The sequence below is a fragment of the Propithecus coquereli genome, unplaced genomic scaffold (genome assembly GCF_000956105.1).
Source record: "Propithecus coquereli isolate 6110/MARCELLA unplaced genomic scaffold, Pcoq_1.0 Scaffold20, whole genome shotgun sequence".
NCBI classification, from domain to species: Eukaryota; Metazoa; Chordata; class Mammalia; order Primates; family Indriidae; genus Propithecus; species Propithecus coquereli.
In genome coordinates this window covers 6,724,283-6,740,898 of record NW_012144967.1, presented here as the reverse complement: position 1 = coordinate 6,740,898, position 16,616 = coordinate 6,724,283, and the positions used below count along the sequence as shown (strand labels likewise).

General features: G+C 49.2%; 1 protein-coding gene across 4 annotated transcripts in view; it reads left to right on the top strand.

Moving 5' to 3' along the window:
- CHD2 (chromodomain helicase DNA binding protein 2) overlaps positions 1–11,044 on the top strand; it is a 115,638-nt gene extending 104,594 nt beyond the window's left edge. For 2 of the 4 annotated variants that reach the window (XM_012643753.1, XM_012643751.1), the window contains 2 exons: positions 3,155–3,401; positions 7,394–11,044. In XM_012643753.1, coding sequence (XP_012499207.1) covers positions 3,155–3,401; positions 7,394–7,727 — 581 coding nt within the window. In that variant the 3' untranslated portion in view covers positions 7,728–11,044. The remainder of the gene's footprint in view (positions 1–3,154; positions 3,402–7,393) is intronic. The other 2 variants (XR_001137471.1, XM_012643752.1) reach the window with 2 other exon arrangements.
- Positions 11,045–16,616: the final 5,572 nt, after the last annotated feature.

The following is a 16,616-nucleotide window of genomic DNA, read 5'->3' as shown; positions in this document are numbered from 1 at the left end:
TCAAAATGAAGTAGACATTCCTTTGTAAATTCAAGTTCTAGAATTTCCATTTGATTAAAAAAAATACATTCCAGTTTTCTGATAAAATTCACAATCTTTGTTTATTTTTTTTTGAGACGGAATCTCCTCTCTTGCCTGGGCTAGAGTGCTGTGGCATCAGCCTAGCTCATAGCAACCTCAAACTCCTGGGCTCAAGTGATCCTCCTGCCTCAGCCTCCCAGGTAGCTGGGACCACAGGCATGCGCCACCATGCCTGGCTAATTTTTTCCATTTTTAGTTGTTTGGCCAATTTCTTTCTATTTTTAGTAGAGACGGGGTCTCGCTCTTGCTCAGGCTGGTCTCGAACTTCTGAGCTCAAACAATCCGCCCTCCTCGGCTTCCCAGAGTGAATTCACAATCTTTAAAAAATAAAATCTCCATCTTTTCCTCCTTTTAGAAAAAATATTATTTGGAGTTATTGAAAAGTCCTTGCTCCCTAACTCCTCCAATATCTGAATTATCGTGGGTCATTTTTGAATGTATGTTTTTTTCCTCTTGGTTTTCAGTCATACAGTCCTATCTTTTGACATGCCTAGTTATTTTTGCTTAAATGGACAATGTGTTTTAAAAATTGTAAAAGCTCTAGGTGATGTTAACACTCCCCAGAGAGGATTCACCCTCTCCTGGGCACAGAGAGTGGGGATCCCACATAGAGTGGGATCTTCTTAATCTGCTTCGTCTCTGGTTCGCCCTGTCCCGGGACTTAGCTCCTCAGCGTGCTCAACTGAGGGCCAGTCGCATCCCTGCTCCTCCTTTCCAGCAGGTCTTAAACTCTCATCTTTGTTTCTTCAGCACCGTGAGACTGCCCAAAACCGCTCTGCTTTTCAGGGGCTTTGCAGCTTAGCCTTTTAGCCTGCTCCCTAAAGATTCAGCAGATGTCCTAAGGGGAAGCTGGTCATGTGTTTGAAGCCGCTCAAGTCTCCAATGTCACTCTAGCCTAGAAAGACCGCAGACAGCTCTGCTGGTGTCTCCTTTCTTCCAGCAGTGGTTCTCTGCCCGGGAAAGGTCCAGTCCTCAGCCTCTTGCCAGTGACGAGAATCACAGATCTCCCCACCGGCTGCAGAAGTCAGCTCTTACCTCTGAGATTTTCTGCTCTTTGGAATCTTACTCATTTCAGTCCTCATTGCTTTAGCTGCTCTTTGATGCCTTTAAACAGATTATTTCTTGTTTATCTGCCCTTTTTCATTGTTTTTAGCAAGGTGTAATTCTGCTACGAGCTACTTTACCTGGAAGCATAAGTTCCATGTCCTCTAATCTTAAAAATCTAAGTATTTGAAATTAATCACCATTTTGTTGAGGGGAAGAAAGCGAATGACTGTACAGAATGATGGGGAGATGTTTCACATGTTCTTACATCGCGCTGTATTAGTCATGCTGACTTCTCTACTGTTAGACTGGTTTTGTGTTACTCATATGACACCATTTATTTTATATTCTGAATATTAAACTAACTGCATTCTTTTATTTAAACCTTGGATTCCTCACCCTTATGTTTACTAGCTCAACACCTCCTAACCAGTGACCTACGTCATGGAGGGTTTAGGAAGAAAGAAAAGCACTGTTTGATTTACTCTAGAAATGAATGACTCGGCTTGAGTTTTAGGCATCTCTGCAATACCACAGACACTGACACCTTGTATGAAATCTTTCCATTTGATTTGAAACTGTCTTCAGATGATCCTTTGCATGTTTAGAAGGTGTCTCTTTTTGTTATTATTTGTTAATTCTTAGCTTGAATAGTCAAAATTTTTTTACTTTGTAGTCCTTTGGTCAGATGCACCTGGATCAGCAATGAACTTAAGCCACTAGGTTGACAGTCATTATGTTAATGGCATTAATTTCTAAGCTGTAGAAGTTTCTTAATGGTGTTATTTTTTTGCTCTGTAGGAAAAAATGCTAGAAGGCCAGCAAAATGAGTAGGACATTTATTGGTGGCATGTCTTTGATCTTAACATAATTGTAAACAGAAGTAGGATTTTCCATGAAGCCACACAGTTCCTTTTGGTTAATCCTCTGTTAGTTTCCTAGGGCTGTCTATGACAAAGTACCACAATCTAGGTAGCTGGAAACATTAGAAATTCATTTTCTCACAGTTCTGGAGGCCAGAAGTCTGAAATCAAGGTGTCAGCAGGGTTGGTTCCTTCTGGAGGCTCTGAAGGAGAATCTGTTCCATGCCTCTCTCTTTCCTTCTGGTGGCTACCAGCAATCCTTGGTGTTTCTTGATTTGTAGCTGCAGCATGCCAACTTCTGCGTCCATCTTTACACGGCTGTCTTCTTTGTGTCTGTGTCTCAGATCTCCCTCTGCCTTTCTTTTGAAAGGATATTTGTCATGGGATTCAGGGCCCAACCTAAGTCCAGGATGGTTTCACCTAGAAATCTTTAACTTAATTACACCTGCAAAGACCATATTTCTAAGCAAAGTCACATTCACAGGCTCTGGGTGGACAAATCTTTGGGGCCACAATTTAACATGATACAACCTCCATCCCTGGACTTCTTCGTTTTTGCTACCTTTACTGATTCAAATAAGTACAAGTCGTCTTCTTAGGGGGAAAGGTAGGCTACAGAAGCTAAATGGATTTTAGTTTGGCCTTATCCTTGAGCATTAGAGTGCTGATCCAAGTCCAGAGTTAGAGACGTTACTTTTTACAAGAATAGGTCCACTCGTTTTGGTGTGGTCTAGGGAAGAATAGTAGAATCAGTTAGTGTAGTCTAGAGAGATTTTCAGAGACCAGGCACAACTTACAGTACCAGCGGGTTAAATAAAAATGGAGGATATCACCTTGCAGCTGTGAAACTCAGCAGTATTTTCTACTTTACTCTTTGGTTTTGGTTCTTTGAGTGAAATGTCTGCCACAGATTGGAAGGTAAACAGGTATGGAAGATGAAAAGCAGCTCTTGAGATTTCAGAAGGAGAGGAGTAGTGAATTTTCTTTTGCCTTAAAATTTGGGAGAAAGAATGTTAGAGCTCATGAATGGTATGTTAACCAGCAACAAGGCTAAGGAGGAGGAAATTTGATGTTTATTTGTAGCAAGTGTCAGCTTTCAGTTTAAACTTCAGTGAAAGTGAAATTCAGCCATTTCTTGCAGTCATCAGATCATTCTGTTCTTGCAGATCGAGGAGACTGGCAGAGGGAAAGAAAGTTCAACTATGGTAGTGGCAACAACAATCCGCCGTGGGGCAGTGACAGGCACCATCAGTATGAGCAGCACTGGTACAAGGACCACCATTATGGGGACCGGCGACACATGGATGCCCATCGTTCTGGAAGCTATCGACCCAACAACCTGTCCAGAAAGAGACCTTATGACCAGTACAGCAGCGACCGAGACCACCGGGGACACAGAGATTACTATGACAGGTGTGCAAAAGGCTGTCAGACACCAGGAGCTGACTGTTATAAAGAAAAGACAGTGATGCATGCATGAATGTATTTATCTGTCAGATGCTAAGTATCTCCTTGTGTGTCAGCCATGGTCCTGAGTCTTAAATGTCAGGTTACAGGTTTTATGTTTTGTTCTTTGAGTCATAGGGAGCACATTTCACCTGTGCAGAAAGAGAGTTTTCTGCCATCTTTTGAGGAAATCTAGTGAAATTGTAGATTATAAAATATTAGAGTCAACAACCAAAACAAGCTCTGTGCTAGGCTCTCAGCCATGCTAGGTGGCAAGGATCCTGAGAAGGGTACCAGCCCATGGTCCTTGCCCACCAGGGACCCATAACTTGAGTCAAAGCCTCTTGAAGTTGCACCCTCTTTACAACTGTACAATACCACCAGTGATAATGATGAGCCAAGGTTTTAGATTTTGAGAGTTAGCAAGTACAGGAAGGGCTAAAGAAGTTTTATCTATACTTCCTAATTTCAGGACCTGGCCATATTTTAACCTCATAGCAGCTTTGGTTAATGACATCCTTTGTTGACAGTGCACCTTGAATTTAAAGTGGGAAAATTTCATATATACATCTCAGTGTCCTGCTTTCTTTTTGGGAGATCTGGTAAACAGCAGGCTGTGATAGCAGAGCCAGCTGTAGCTGAGTAGCAGCCATCGCCTCAGTAGTAGACTCTGTCCCTTACCTTCCCCCTTCTCTATGGCCTCATCTGTATGCAGTGGGCACTTGCCCTGCATTTCTTTCATAGATCTATATTTCTATGTGATAACATTTTTCTTCTGCCTGAAGGACTTTTGTTTTATTGTGGGTCTGCTGCTGATAAATTTTTTCAGCATTTGTATGCATGTCTGAAAAAGTCTTTATTTTGCCTTCATTTTTGAAAGATATTTTTGGTGGGTATAAATTTCTAGATTGACAGTTTCTTTCAATATTTCAAGATGTACCTCTGCTGTCTACTTGCATTGTTTCTGATCAATAATTTCTCATCCTTATCTTTGTTTCTCTTTACATATTGCTTCTTTTTTTTTTTCTTTTTTAATCACTGATTATCATGTGCCTTGGCATATTTTTCCTTCTGTTTTCTTGTGCTCTGGAATTGTTGAGCTTCTTGTATCTGTGAGTTTATCATTTCCATAAAATTTGGAAATTTGTATAATACTCTTCAAATATTTTTTCTGTCCTGCTACTCTCTTGTCCTTTGGAGATTCCAATTACACCCATATTAGCTTGCTTGATGTTGTCTCACAGCTGACTCATGTTCTCTTCATTTTAAAAAATTACGTTTTCTCTCTTTTATTTTGGGTGGTTTCTATTGCTATGTCTTTAAATATTTTCCTTTTTAATGTCTCATCTGCCATGAGACTCACCTAGTATATTTTTCATTTTATATGTTGTAGTTTTATCTCTAAAAGTTCTAAAAGTTGTATTTAGGTCATTTTTTAAAAAATCTATCTCTCTCACCTTTTGAAATCTGGGATATAGTTATAAAAATGGTTTTAATGTCCTTGTCTGCTAGTTTTATCATTTGGTCAGTTTCAGTTGATTGATGTATTTCCTCACTGTGGGTCTTGCTTGTCTGGTGCTTTTCATGCCTAATAATTTGTTTATTAAATGCCAGATGTGACGTGTACCTTGTTGGGTTCTGGATATTTTGTAGTCCTATAAATAGTTCGGAGCTTTGTTATGAGACACAGGTTACTTGGAAGCAGTTTGCCTCTTTCAGGGCTGGCTGCTAAGATTTGTTAGGCAGAACTGGAGCAGTGCTCAGTCTAGGGCTAATTGTTCCCAAGGTAAGGGGCCTCACTGCACTTTACCCAGTGACCCTGCATTTGAAAGGTTTCTGGTCTGGCTGGTGAGAACAGGAACTTTTCTGGTTGTCTGTGAGTACAGGGCACTGTTACCTCTAATCCTTTTGGGTGGTTCTTTCCCTGGTCTTGAGTATTTCCGCGTGTGCACATCCTGAGCAGTGTTCAGCCGCGTACTCGAGGGGAACCCCCCGTGGATCTTCAGCTGCTTTCTCTGTGCAGAACTTTTTTCTCTTGTACTATATCCTATGAACTCTGCCTTGCTCCCACCAGACTCTCAACTCAGGGAAGTCTGCTGGCCTCTTTCTGAGTTTCCTCCTTCCTGTGTCACAGCCTGGAAACTGTCTCCGGTAGTGAGCAGGGACAAGAAGGCTCATCTTACTAGTTTCCATCCCTCGGGGATCACTCACTCTTCTTCGTTGCTTGATACCTGGTGTCTTGAAAACCACTGTTCTATACGTTTCGCCCATTTCTGGTTGTTTTAGGCAAGAGGGTAAATCTAGTCCCAGTTAATCTATTTTGACTGGAACTTGAAGTTGACCGGTTCTTCCTCCTCTCTTTTTTTATTGAGGTGAAATTCACGTTCCGTAAATGAACCATTTTATAGTGAACAATTCAGTGACATTAGTAGTACACACTCACAACGTTGGGAAGCTACCACTTCTGTCTAGTTCCAAAACACTTTCTTCACCCAAAGAAAGCTCTGTAATCATCAAGCAGTTATTCTCCATTCTTCCCTCCCTGCAACCCCTGGCAGCCACCAGTCTGCATTCTGTCTCTGTGGATTTACCCATTCTGGACATTTCGTATAGAGGGAATCAGACAATATGTGACCCTTTGTGTCTGGCTTCTTTCACTTAGCACAGCGTTTTCAAGGTTCATGCATGTCGTAGCATGTACCAGTCAGGACTCCATTCCATTTTGTGGCTGAGTAGTATTTCATTGTATTGATGTAGCGCATTTTGTTTGTGCATTCATCTGTTGATGGATGTTTGTTTCCATCTTTTGGCTACTGTGAAGAATGCTGCAGTGAATGTTGGTGTACAAATACTTGTTTGCATACGTGTTTTCAGTTCTTTGGGGTGTATACTTAAGAGTAGAATTGTTAAGTCATATGGTAATTCTTTAACTTTTTTAGGAACCACTAAACTTTCCACAATGGCCGAACCATTTTACATTCCTACCAGCAATATATGACTTGCACTTTTTCTACACGTCTTCTCAGTGTTCTTTGCCAACACTTATTTTCTGTTTTTTTCTTTTTTGAGACAAGGTCTTGCTCCGTTGCCTAGACTAGAGTGCAGTGGACTCGTGGGCTCAAGTGATCCTTCCACCTGAGCCTCCTGAGTAGCTGGGACCTCAGACATGCGCCACCATACTGGACTAATTTTTGTTTTTAAAATTTTTATGTTTGGTTATTACGGGCACATAATAGTTGTATATATTTATAGGGCATACAATGTGAATTAATCAAACCAGGGTAACTGGGATATCCATCATCTCAGGCACTTATCATTTCTTTTGTATTAGGAACATTCCAATTCCACTCTTTTAGTTATTTTAAAGTATACCCTATTATTGATTATAGTCACTTTGTTGTGCTATCAAATATTGTTGATTCTGTGTAACTATCTGACTGTATATGCCGATTCTCTTTTACTAGCACAATGAGCAGTGTGCCATGGTCCAAGCTAAACATTTTAATATTCTTCACGTTTAGTCAATTTTTAAGATAATTTTATTCACCCTTGACTTCTTGTCGAATATTTAGTTTTATGGTGCCTTTTCCTGTTACTAATAACTTACTAAATGATTTCTGGCTCTTTTTCTTCTGGCTGGCTCAGGAAATATTGTAGGTCTTGTCAGTTTTTCCCGAAGGCAGCATGAGTGTACGGAGCCATCCGCGATGCTTCACGTGTACACTTGCGTCCACGGCAGACTCAGGTGTATATTTCTAGGATGTGTTTTGGCAATAATTATAAAAATGACCGTTTATTACTTGAGTTTTGTTTTTAGACTCTTATAATGTAATATTTGTCCCAGACTCTGTTGGAAATGTCCTTGAACATGAGCGTGTGAGGAAAAGCCAATGGATGATGAAGAAGTGGATGGGAATCTGGCCTTGGTCTTTCCGCTGATCCTTGCGTCTCTGTTTCAGGCACCATCATGACTCCAAGCGGAGGAGATCTGATGAATTTAGGCCTCAAAATTACCACCAGCAGGATTTCCGAAGAATGTCTGATCACCGCCCCCCTATGGGCTACCATGGGCAGGGACCCTCAGACCATTACCGTTCTTTCCACACAGACAAATTGGGGGAATATAAGCAGCCCCTGCCCCCATTGCACCCTGCGGTCTCAGATCCTCGCTCACCCCCTTCTCAGAAATCTCCTCACGATGCCAAGTCACCCCTGGATCATAGGTCTCCTTTGGAGAGATCACTAGAACAGAAAAACAACCCAGATTATAACTGGAATGTTCGGAAAACATAAAGGACAGCTCAGAAAGGGGAGCAAGAGTCATCAAACACGTGGATATTTTTGGTCTGATCCAACAGTAGCCAGTTACCTAGACCAGTAAGTGGAGTTTCTGGACATGCCGCTGCTGTCAACTCGCTGGCTGAAGGAGCACTTCAAGGAGCGGAAGGCCTTTTATTGGGTCCAGCTTTGATGTGGGCCACCACTCCTGCACTTTGTCGCCCCATCCTATTCCAGCCTAGTTCTGGCCTCCCACTTTGATGAGCCACTAGGAGGAAAGATGACTTTTTGTGCACCAGCTTCACTGGGCCGTGTTTCCCCAGTGAAGGAATAGGGGCTCTTTAGAGTCACGAATGTTTTATTGCCAGGGCCAATGTTCCTTGGACCTTGGTGCGGTGGTCAGGGGAAGGAATTGGTGCCTGAAGGCTGCCGGGACCTGGTGGTAGAGTGTGTAACCTGGTTCACTCTGACATGGCAGATGCTGCTGACGGGGGGTGGGGATGAGTGGGTGGGGTCTCGCATCAGAGGACTTGAAGGGGAGCAGGTACACCCCTTAAATGTGTTTTTGGGAGAAATTATACACTCAGCCTCATTATGTGAAACCTATAGGCGGGGCTTGGGGTGGGGGAAAAGAAAGAGGGACACAACTTTCACGGTGGCTTCTTCCCTACCAACACTAATTTTCCCACACTGTCTGTACATTTCAAAGGCTTGGTCTCCCGAGTGGGCCTCCTTTTCCCCCTGTGCCAGGGAAAGTAGGGTCCCTCTGGCTGACTTTGGAGTACTGTGAGTTAGGCAGCGTCGATGCCAGCATGGGTCTTACTTGATTGGGGGGGTGGGCTGAGTGAGGGACAGGGTGGGGATAGGGCGGGGATGGGGCGTAGTGTGCCAGGGAACTGGAATCCCTGGTGGATTTCTGGTTCCTTTGGCGAGAAGGTTCCTTTGGGGAGGCAAGGCAGAGGCAGGCCTGCTGACCGGCTTGTTGCTGGCGCGCACAAAGATGGGGGTGCCAGCGCAGGTGTGAGCAGGCGTTCTAGTGTGGGCTTTGGTAGTGCCAGCAAGTGGGGGAAGCTTTCAGTATTGGAGTAGGTCAGCGTGTCCTGCTGCATTTTAGTTCCCTTTGCACAGCTTGAAAGAAGTAGGTTATACAGAATCACACATCTCCTGACGTTCATGTGGTAGGCAGAGGAAAGTAAGTTACCTGTGGTGAACAAGTTTCTGCTGCTAGTTGGAGATCAGTAGAATTGAACTCAGTTTCTTTTAGAATAAGATCAAGTATAAACCTAAGTTAAAATTTTTTCCAAAGTAGGAAGTATTCAAGGACACAGTGACCGAGCTATAGGCAATAAGAGCCATACTAGTTGTTGAGTTGAGTCAGGACTAGGAAGCAAGTTGGTTATATCAATTAAGCAGGCTTTTTTCAATTTACTGATGCAGGGGCCTACAGTTTTATCCATTTTCAGTATAGCTTGCCAGTGTTGTTAGAGTATCCAGAGGCCTTTCAGGATGGAGACATTAACTGACTTGAACATACAGTGTGCTTGTTAGTGTCCAGGCTCAGAGCTGGTGAAACCCTTGTATTGGGCATGCACAGGGTTCAACTCCCTGAACTAACTTGTGAGGACTTCATAAAACCATTATCACGACTGGCTGGGGTCCTGGGCAGCACTGTAATGCCTTTACCGAGACGTGCCGAGCCGTGTCCCCCGAGTGAAGCAGATGTGGCTGTCGTGGGCCGTTTCCTTTTGCTACACGGGGCGTCGTGCGGCTGGCCTGTGCTGAGCCAGGTGACGGTCTGGGTCCTCGAAGCCTGTGTTGGGAGCTCAGTGGACCCACCACTTTCTTACTTAACTCCTCGTGGTACTGGGGGTTGTACCCCCTGGACTTGTACCACGCATGCCCGGGGCAAAGCCCCAGTGACTGTGTGGGGCCACCTGGCCGTAGTCCTCCCATGGAGGGCCAGCTGCTGCTCAGTGGAGAAGGCAGGGAATCGTGTCTCCACGTTGGCCACACGTTGATGAGGAACCCACAGATGGAGCTTCTTGCCGACAATATTGACACTATCCTGTGTTTGTCTCGCCCAAGCCGGAGAGGAAGGCGAGGTTGGCTTGCCAAGCCCTTGAGTGATGGGTGGTGGGGGTGGGAAGGGGATGAGGCCCTGCAGGCGGTTGGAGTGTGTCCTCCAGGAGTGAGAGGGGGCGGAGGAGTCCCTGGAGGCCCTGCATTTCCATACTCATCAGGCTTCTCCCAGGTTCTTGATAGGAGATGTGAATTATTCCCAAAGATGTCTCATCATGAGGAAGAAGGCACTTCCTTTTGTTCACATTTAGGACTTCTAGTGCCATATGCGGTAGCAAAAGGCAATATTAGCCAGATCAGTGTTACATTGATTCTAAAATTACAGTATCCCCGTTAACCATCTATTTTAGGTGCGAAATAGGTTTGAAGAGTACCTTGGGAAAAAGAAGGCATTTCCTCTTTGCTTTAAATCAGTATGAATATTGTATGCTTAAATCAAAAACAAATTTGCACAGGTAGAAATTCTCTCACTTGTGAATGGGAGAAGCTGCCCCAGGAATCCGAGGATGGTATTCCGTGGAGCCTGGCTGTGAGAGGTTTCGCTGTCGGTAGAAACCGCAGGGGTTGAGGAAGAAGGGAATTGGCATCACCTAAAACGTGCACATGAACAAGGACTGACAGGATACTCTGGCCCTAGGAAAGGGCAAGGCGAAACCCCAGGCTCGTCACTGCGGTCTGTCAGAGTCAGGCTAGCGTGGACAGACAGGTGCCCAGCGGGGTCCTCGCCGGCTCTCCTTCAGTCATTCCTTACGCCCTTCGACGGGAAACCCGAGCACGTCTCACACCGCGCGGCGGACGTGGAGCCTGACGCGTCTGAAGGCTGCGTCAGGCCTCGCAGTGCAGACGCAATTCGTTCGTGAATTCACACGATGACACTGAATCCTACAGACCAAAATCCACTTGTCAGCAGGAGCGGTGGCCCAAGCTCAGTGCCAGCGGTCTTCGGGCTCCTCTGAGGGCCGCCACGCTGGGCGAGGGGGGCCATGCCAAGGGTCCAGGCTGCTTTAGTCCATCTGTGCCCCGCTCGTTTGGGGACAGATGGTTTTTCTTTATTGTAAAATTGTGGACTTTTAAAACCTGTTGACTAAACAGTAATTAATTTATATTTGTGAAAAATGCCACTGTCCTAGTGATTTCTGATGTAAATAATGTTGTTTATATAGTATGTATTAAATTTTCCTACATTGTAAAACTGCTGTACTTTTGATTCTTGTATATTAAAAAGTGTTACTGAGGATTTTTAGAATTGGGCTGACATGTTGCATTGCATTTTGGCGTGAGCTGCGTGACTGCAGATACCTCCTGTTGCCCTCCCTTTTTGGTTGCTGGGTCACATCTAGATTTTTTGACAGCTTGTGAAGTGGAGCCTTATAAAGTCGCGTTTTCCTCCTACTCAGCACCCTTTGTGTCGTTGGGCCCAGGCATCGATTCACAGATTTCTACGATTGGATATTCCTGGGCCATTGCTGAGGCTAACGGTTCGCTGGCCGGGAATCCCCAGGTCATGGCCCACAACCCTGCACCGGAGTTGCCGAACCCGGGAGTTGAGCGGGACCGCCCTTAATTTCCCAGTGTTAGTCCTGCCAGGGAGGATCCTGGGAGACCCGGAAGGGCACCCCTCTGTCCTGAAGGAAATACAAACACCGCATCTGCCAGCCTGCACCTTGGAGGGCAATTTAATAGTTGGGTTACAAGGGGGAGGCGGGGCGCTTTTAATGATGGGTACAGTGACACGAATGTTAACTCTAGCAATCCGGCACCGGGGCGCGCCCAGCTCTGGCGCAGCCCAGACAAGCAAGGGTGGCACAGCCGCGGGCGGGGATCTCCATCTGAATGGGAGTTAGAGAAGCTGCCCAGACCCAAAGGTTTTCACTAATATTTCGGTAACTTTGAGACCAAACCCACATGTTAGTGAGGTCCTTAATTCTTGATACCAAATAAGCCCACGTGTCCACTCAGAGCTGAGGGGTCAGCTCGTGTGACCCTGTCTGCCCAGGGAACGTGGAAGCAGGGCCCTCGCCAGCGCTGGCCCGTGCAGGGCGGGAGGCTGGGACTTTCAGTGCACGTAGTTTCTGAGTGAAAGATGGGGAAGAGCTGAGGGCTCCTGGTGCCCATAAAGAAGCTCGACTCGCAGTCGTGTTGTAACTCACGACTCAGCTGGAACAACTTGGGGAAACTAAGAACAAGTGCTGCAATAATCAGCTTATGATTTACAATAGCAACAAGGCTTCAAAACTGCCTGCTGCCAAAACGCCCGCCTTTTACTGGAAGCGGCAGGCCCAGGGCCCCTGCCTCCTCCCTCCTCCCTGGCAGGGCCTCACACGCCTGGCATCACAGCAAGCCCTGCTCAATTAGCGCCAACAGAAAGGTCACTTACTGAAACCCAGGTCCCTGCAGTTTGCCAGACCAGAGTCTGGGCTCCAGATTCCAACCTGTGGCTCTTAAAGGAGCAGGAGCAGCTTTGACACAGGCTTTGTCTTAACTGAAGCCCCGCACCAGCCCTTCCACCAGGCCTGGAGATTGGAATCCCGCTGGGGCCATCACCGCTCAGCCACCTCTTATTTGCTCTGTTTTGTGAAGTGGGGGTGAGATGCAGCTGGACTGAACAAAAACTCTCTCCTGCAGAGACCCCACTGCTAATTGAGGAGGCTGCCCCTGCTGCCGCCGCTGCTGCTGGGACCCTCCCCGAGGCTCAATGTCTTGGGGATTTCCTGGTCATTTCTGTGGCCGGGCAATGTGGTGGATGACAAGTGCGGTTTTGTCCTGACCACTCAACCATCTGGCTTTGCGTGGGAACGTGGACAAGTCCGTGGCCTAAAGCCTTCTCACCTTGAAGATGGGCAGAATAATATCCGCTTCTCATGGAGGGTTCACACATGTTATCTTTATCTTAATTTCCTTCATCACCCAGGAGGGCGCTGCTGTTACTAAAGCGTAGTCCTAGCAACCACAGGCACCGCGGTGGCCTTCAGGGCCGGGTGGTGTGAAGGGGCTGGCAGGAGTTGGTGCATTGCCCTGTGTGCAGCTGGGCAGATGGCCTTTGCATCTTCATCTGCAGATGAAGGAGGCAGCCTCTTGGGTTAATGTGGTTTTTAAGTGAAAGTGTGCACTGTGGACAAGGAAAAGTTTTGTAACCCTAAGGACTGCCCAGAAGGAGGCTGTTCAGTCCTTGGCTGGGGAGGGGAGGGGGTTGAGGGGACGGAGCCAGAGGCCACTGGAGAGGTTGGGGAGGGCAGGCCCAGCTCAGCATCGGCAGGCAGCCCTCGCTCCAGGGCCTGCAACGCATGAGCGGCCCTGCGGAGCCCAGCTGGCCGGGGCGCCTGCAAAACCACAGCTTGCCCTGGGGGGAGACTCACCCCCGGCAGAGACTGGAACCATCTGGAGGAGCTCACAATCTCAGGGGAGACACCGCTGGGAGCAGTTATGGGAGAGAAGGTTTTCCTTGACTAAGATCTCAAGCCCCTACCGTGGGCTGGCTCTGCTGGGGAGCTGGGGACCCACGCGTTGAACCCGAAGGATGAGGCCCCTGCCCTCCTGGAGCAGTATTCTGATTGGGGTGGGGAGGGGGCGGACCCTAGACAAGCAAACAGTAAGAGGACAAAACGTCATATAAGCACCAGGGAGAAAAGAGCCAGGTGTAACGGGACAGCGCCCCGTGGCCGAGCCCTGATGGTGAGGCCGCTGGGGGCCAGGGAAGGAGTGTGGACCAGCGCGCGGGTGCGAGAGCCCTAGCACCGCCCCGCACCAGCTGTGTTCTCAGGCACATCCTCTACCACTCTCCAAGCCTTAACTACAAAATACAGACACTGATAGCCCTTCGCCAGGCTGTGGCAGGATGAATGAGGTCCCCAAGGTGACACATCAGATGGACTCGGTGCCTGTCATCAGAGGATGACGTTGGGCCATCCTGAGGCACTGGAGAACCGCTTCCTGGAGACCTCTCCTGCCACCCCAGATGGAGCCTGGGCTGTGTTTTGGGATCAGCTCCCATCTGAAGCTGAGACCGAGGGACCTGAACGGATGTGGTTCTAGAACTGTCCTGCAGAGGGCAGCAGGTTCCCACAAACAGCCCACCGTGCGGCTAAGACCTGTACCCAACCCAGGCGGAGGCCCCGTGGTCCCGCCCCTACCCCGCGCTCCCCTCGGCTGCAGACCTGCGGCAGAGCCCCCTCCGCACCCAGGAGACATGGAGGTGCCTTGTCCCCCCAGCCAGTGTGATGGGAGATGAGGCGGAAGAGGGGTAGAGGCTGCAGGCAGAGGCAGCCTCACCAGCCTCTGCGGCCAGGGCCAGCCTCCTCCCCCTCACCTAAAGCACTGCTCAGGGAGGCCCAGGGTCCTGTTCCCTGGCCCAGCCTCTCCTCCCTCCCACCTCCATGTGGCAGCCGGAGGGACCGTTCTGAGCCACGAGGCCCCTGGCATCACCCTCACCTTAAGGTCCAAGCACCCTGTTTTGGGTCTGGAGCCCGTTGCAATCTGCACCTTGTAGCCACGGGAACCTACTTCTTCCTTCCTGAACCCTCTCACTTGCAGCCAGCCCAGATTGCTCTCGCCATCATTTGAGATGAGCCCTGCCTCTAGGCTGCTGTCCCTCCTCCACTCCTCCAGCACCTCCGCTGCCTGCTGGACACCTGGTCATCTTCGAGATTCAACTCCAGCATGGCCTCCTCTGGCCCTGCTCTTCCCGCCCCCATTCCTGTCGGTCCCTTTCCCAGCCCAGACGCCATCAGAGCCCCTGCCTCACTCTGGTGTCCCCACCACCTGATCGGGGCTCCCACGGGACGGGCCATAGTCATCTCCAGCTCTGACTCCTGCCCCCACAGGCCTGGGGGTGCTGGGAAGGTGTCCACAGGTGAACGCAGTGCAGGTCCACGAGGCTCGTTTCTCACCCTTGGGTGTCCTGGTCCCTGGCTGGACAGTGGCCTTGGGAGCAGCTGCTGGGCTTGGAGCCCTCCCTTGTGAGGTGCCTAGAGAGGAGGGCCCAGAGAGGGGCCATGGGGAAGAGAGTGAGGAAGTCCCTGGGGGCTGGGCAGGCTGGGGGCGCAGCCAGAGTTCAGGCCCCTCCTACCCGGGCCTCCTAGACAGGGGGATATTTAAGGCAGCAGGGAGCCAGGTTGGGGGCGGGTGCAGCAGCTTCCTGAGACTCCCTGCTGTGCCCCGTGTTAGCCCTTTACCTGCTGGCCTGGGAGAAGGACCAGGGGACCTTCGGGGAGCTGGGCTGGAAGGCTGATGGGGCTTTGGTGGCTTGGGGCAAATCGCCAACAGGGACAGTTTGCTAACCATCCCGGTGTGACTTCAGCATTCCTGAGCCGGCGGTGGCTGTGCCGGGGCACACGGCTCTGGCCCGGGCTCGCTGTACTGGGCAGGCTACGGAGGTGGAAAGGTCTGAGCGGCGGCAGCAGAGCGGAGAGACCAGGGGGCTTGCTCAGGAGGGGCCTGAGGCCCAGCGCACAGACCCAGGGCCCTCGCTGCAGCCGGCTGAGAGTGGCCCAAGGGACGCATGCTGACAGGTGTCACAGGGCTTCAGAGCGGCAAGCAGAGGGGAAACCGAGTCACTGCTGGGAAGCTCTCCTTCCCCACACGGGAAGGGCCTGTTTTGTGTTTGTAAAACATCATCCATTGGTTACGTTAATGCTGTTCCTCTGGGTTTTATTGATTTTGTAGCTCTGTTTAGGCTAACTCAGTAAATGTTTCTTGATTTTGTAGTTGAAAAGAGCGATAATTACAAAGAATTTATACCTAGCCTCACGAATACTAAAATGAACTCGAATCAGCCCTGGAGACGGGCTGTATGTTATGCCTGTTTGGGAACCCCTGCCTGGTCGTGGCCTGGGCCTGTGGGAGGCGAGGTGGCCTCTGTGACAGGTGCCAGGTTCTGGGCCTGTCGCTTTATTGTACTTTTACATTTAGTCCTCACGATATACCATGACGTGGGACTTACCCCATGTTCAGTTGAGGATCCTGAGGTGTCAGGGAACTTGCTCAGGTCCCACAGCCAGGAGTGGTAGAATTATTAGAAAATTAGTCACGACGTGTTAAAGTCGCCAGGAAGAATTATTTAAGGGGGGTATGCGACAGGCGCAGGCCCACTGCCAGGGGCCTGGCTGGGAGGGAGAGCGGTGGGCCGGTCTGAACGCAGCACGGGCAGCTGGGCATTTCTAGCCGAGGAGCAGGGGCGTCCGTGGATGGAAAATTCCTAAGAGGGGACATCAGGCTGAGGGGACTCGGGCTAAACCGACCTGACAGGATGCTTGCTGAAGGCAGGCCGGGTGCTCGGCCTTGCCTGGGGCAGGGAGGAGGAGGAAGAGCGCAGTCAGACAGGGAGGACCAGCAGGTGCGGAGGAAGGGGGGCTCTGGCGAGAGCAATTTAGCAGGATTCTTGCTGAAACTGGACAACACAGAGGCGAACACGGACGTCCAAAAGTCGAGGCCTGGCCTCCCCGAGTTCAGGGGAGGCTGCAGAGTTTGCTCAAGGAGGGGATCCTTGTCAGAATCACATTCCAGCCCAGCTGCGCCATGCCACCGCCTCAGTCAGCGCTTCTCCCGCGGTCCCCCGAGTCCCTCTGTCCTGGAGTCATCTTATTTAGTTCTCCCAGCTGCCCAGTGACTGAGTCCTCGTCCTGTTCCCAGTTTGTAGCTGAGGAGAATGAGGCTCAGATACAGCCTGTGGCTCAAGGTCCAGGCCAGAGAGCCAGTTCCCTCTGCCCCTCGCGCCCTCTGCCCCCTTGCACCCTCTGTCCGCTCGCGCCCTCTGTCCCCTTGTGCCCTCTGTCCCCTCGCGCCCTCTGCCCCCTCGCGCCCTCTGTCCCCTCGCGCCCTCTGTCCCCT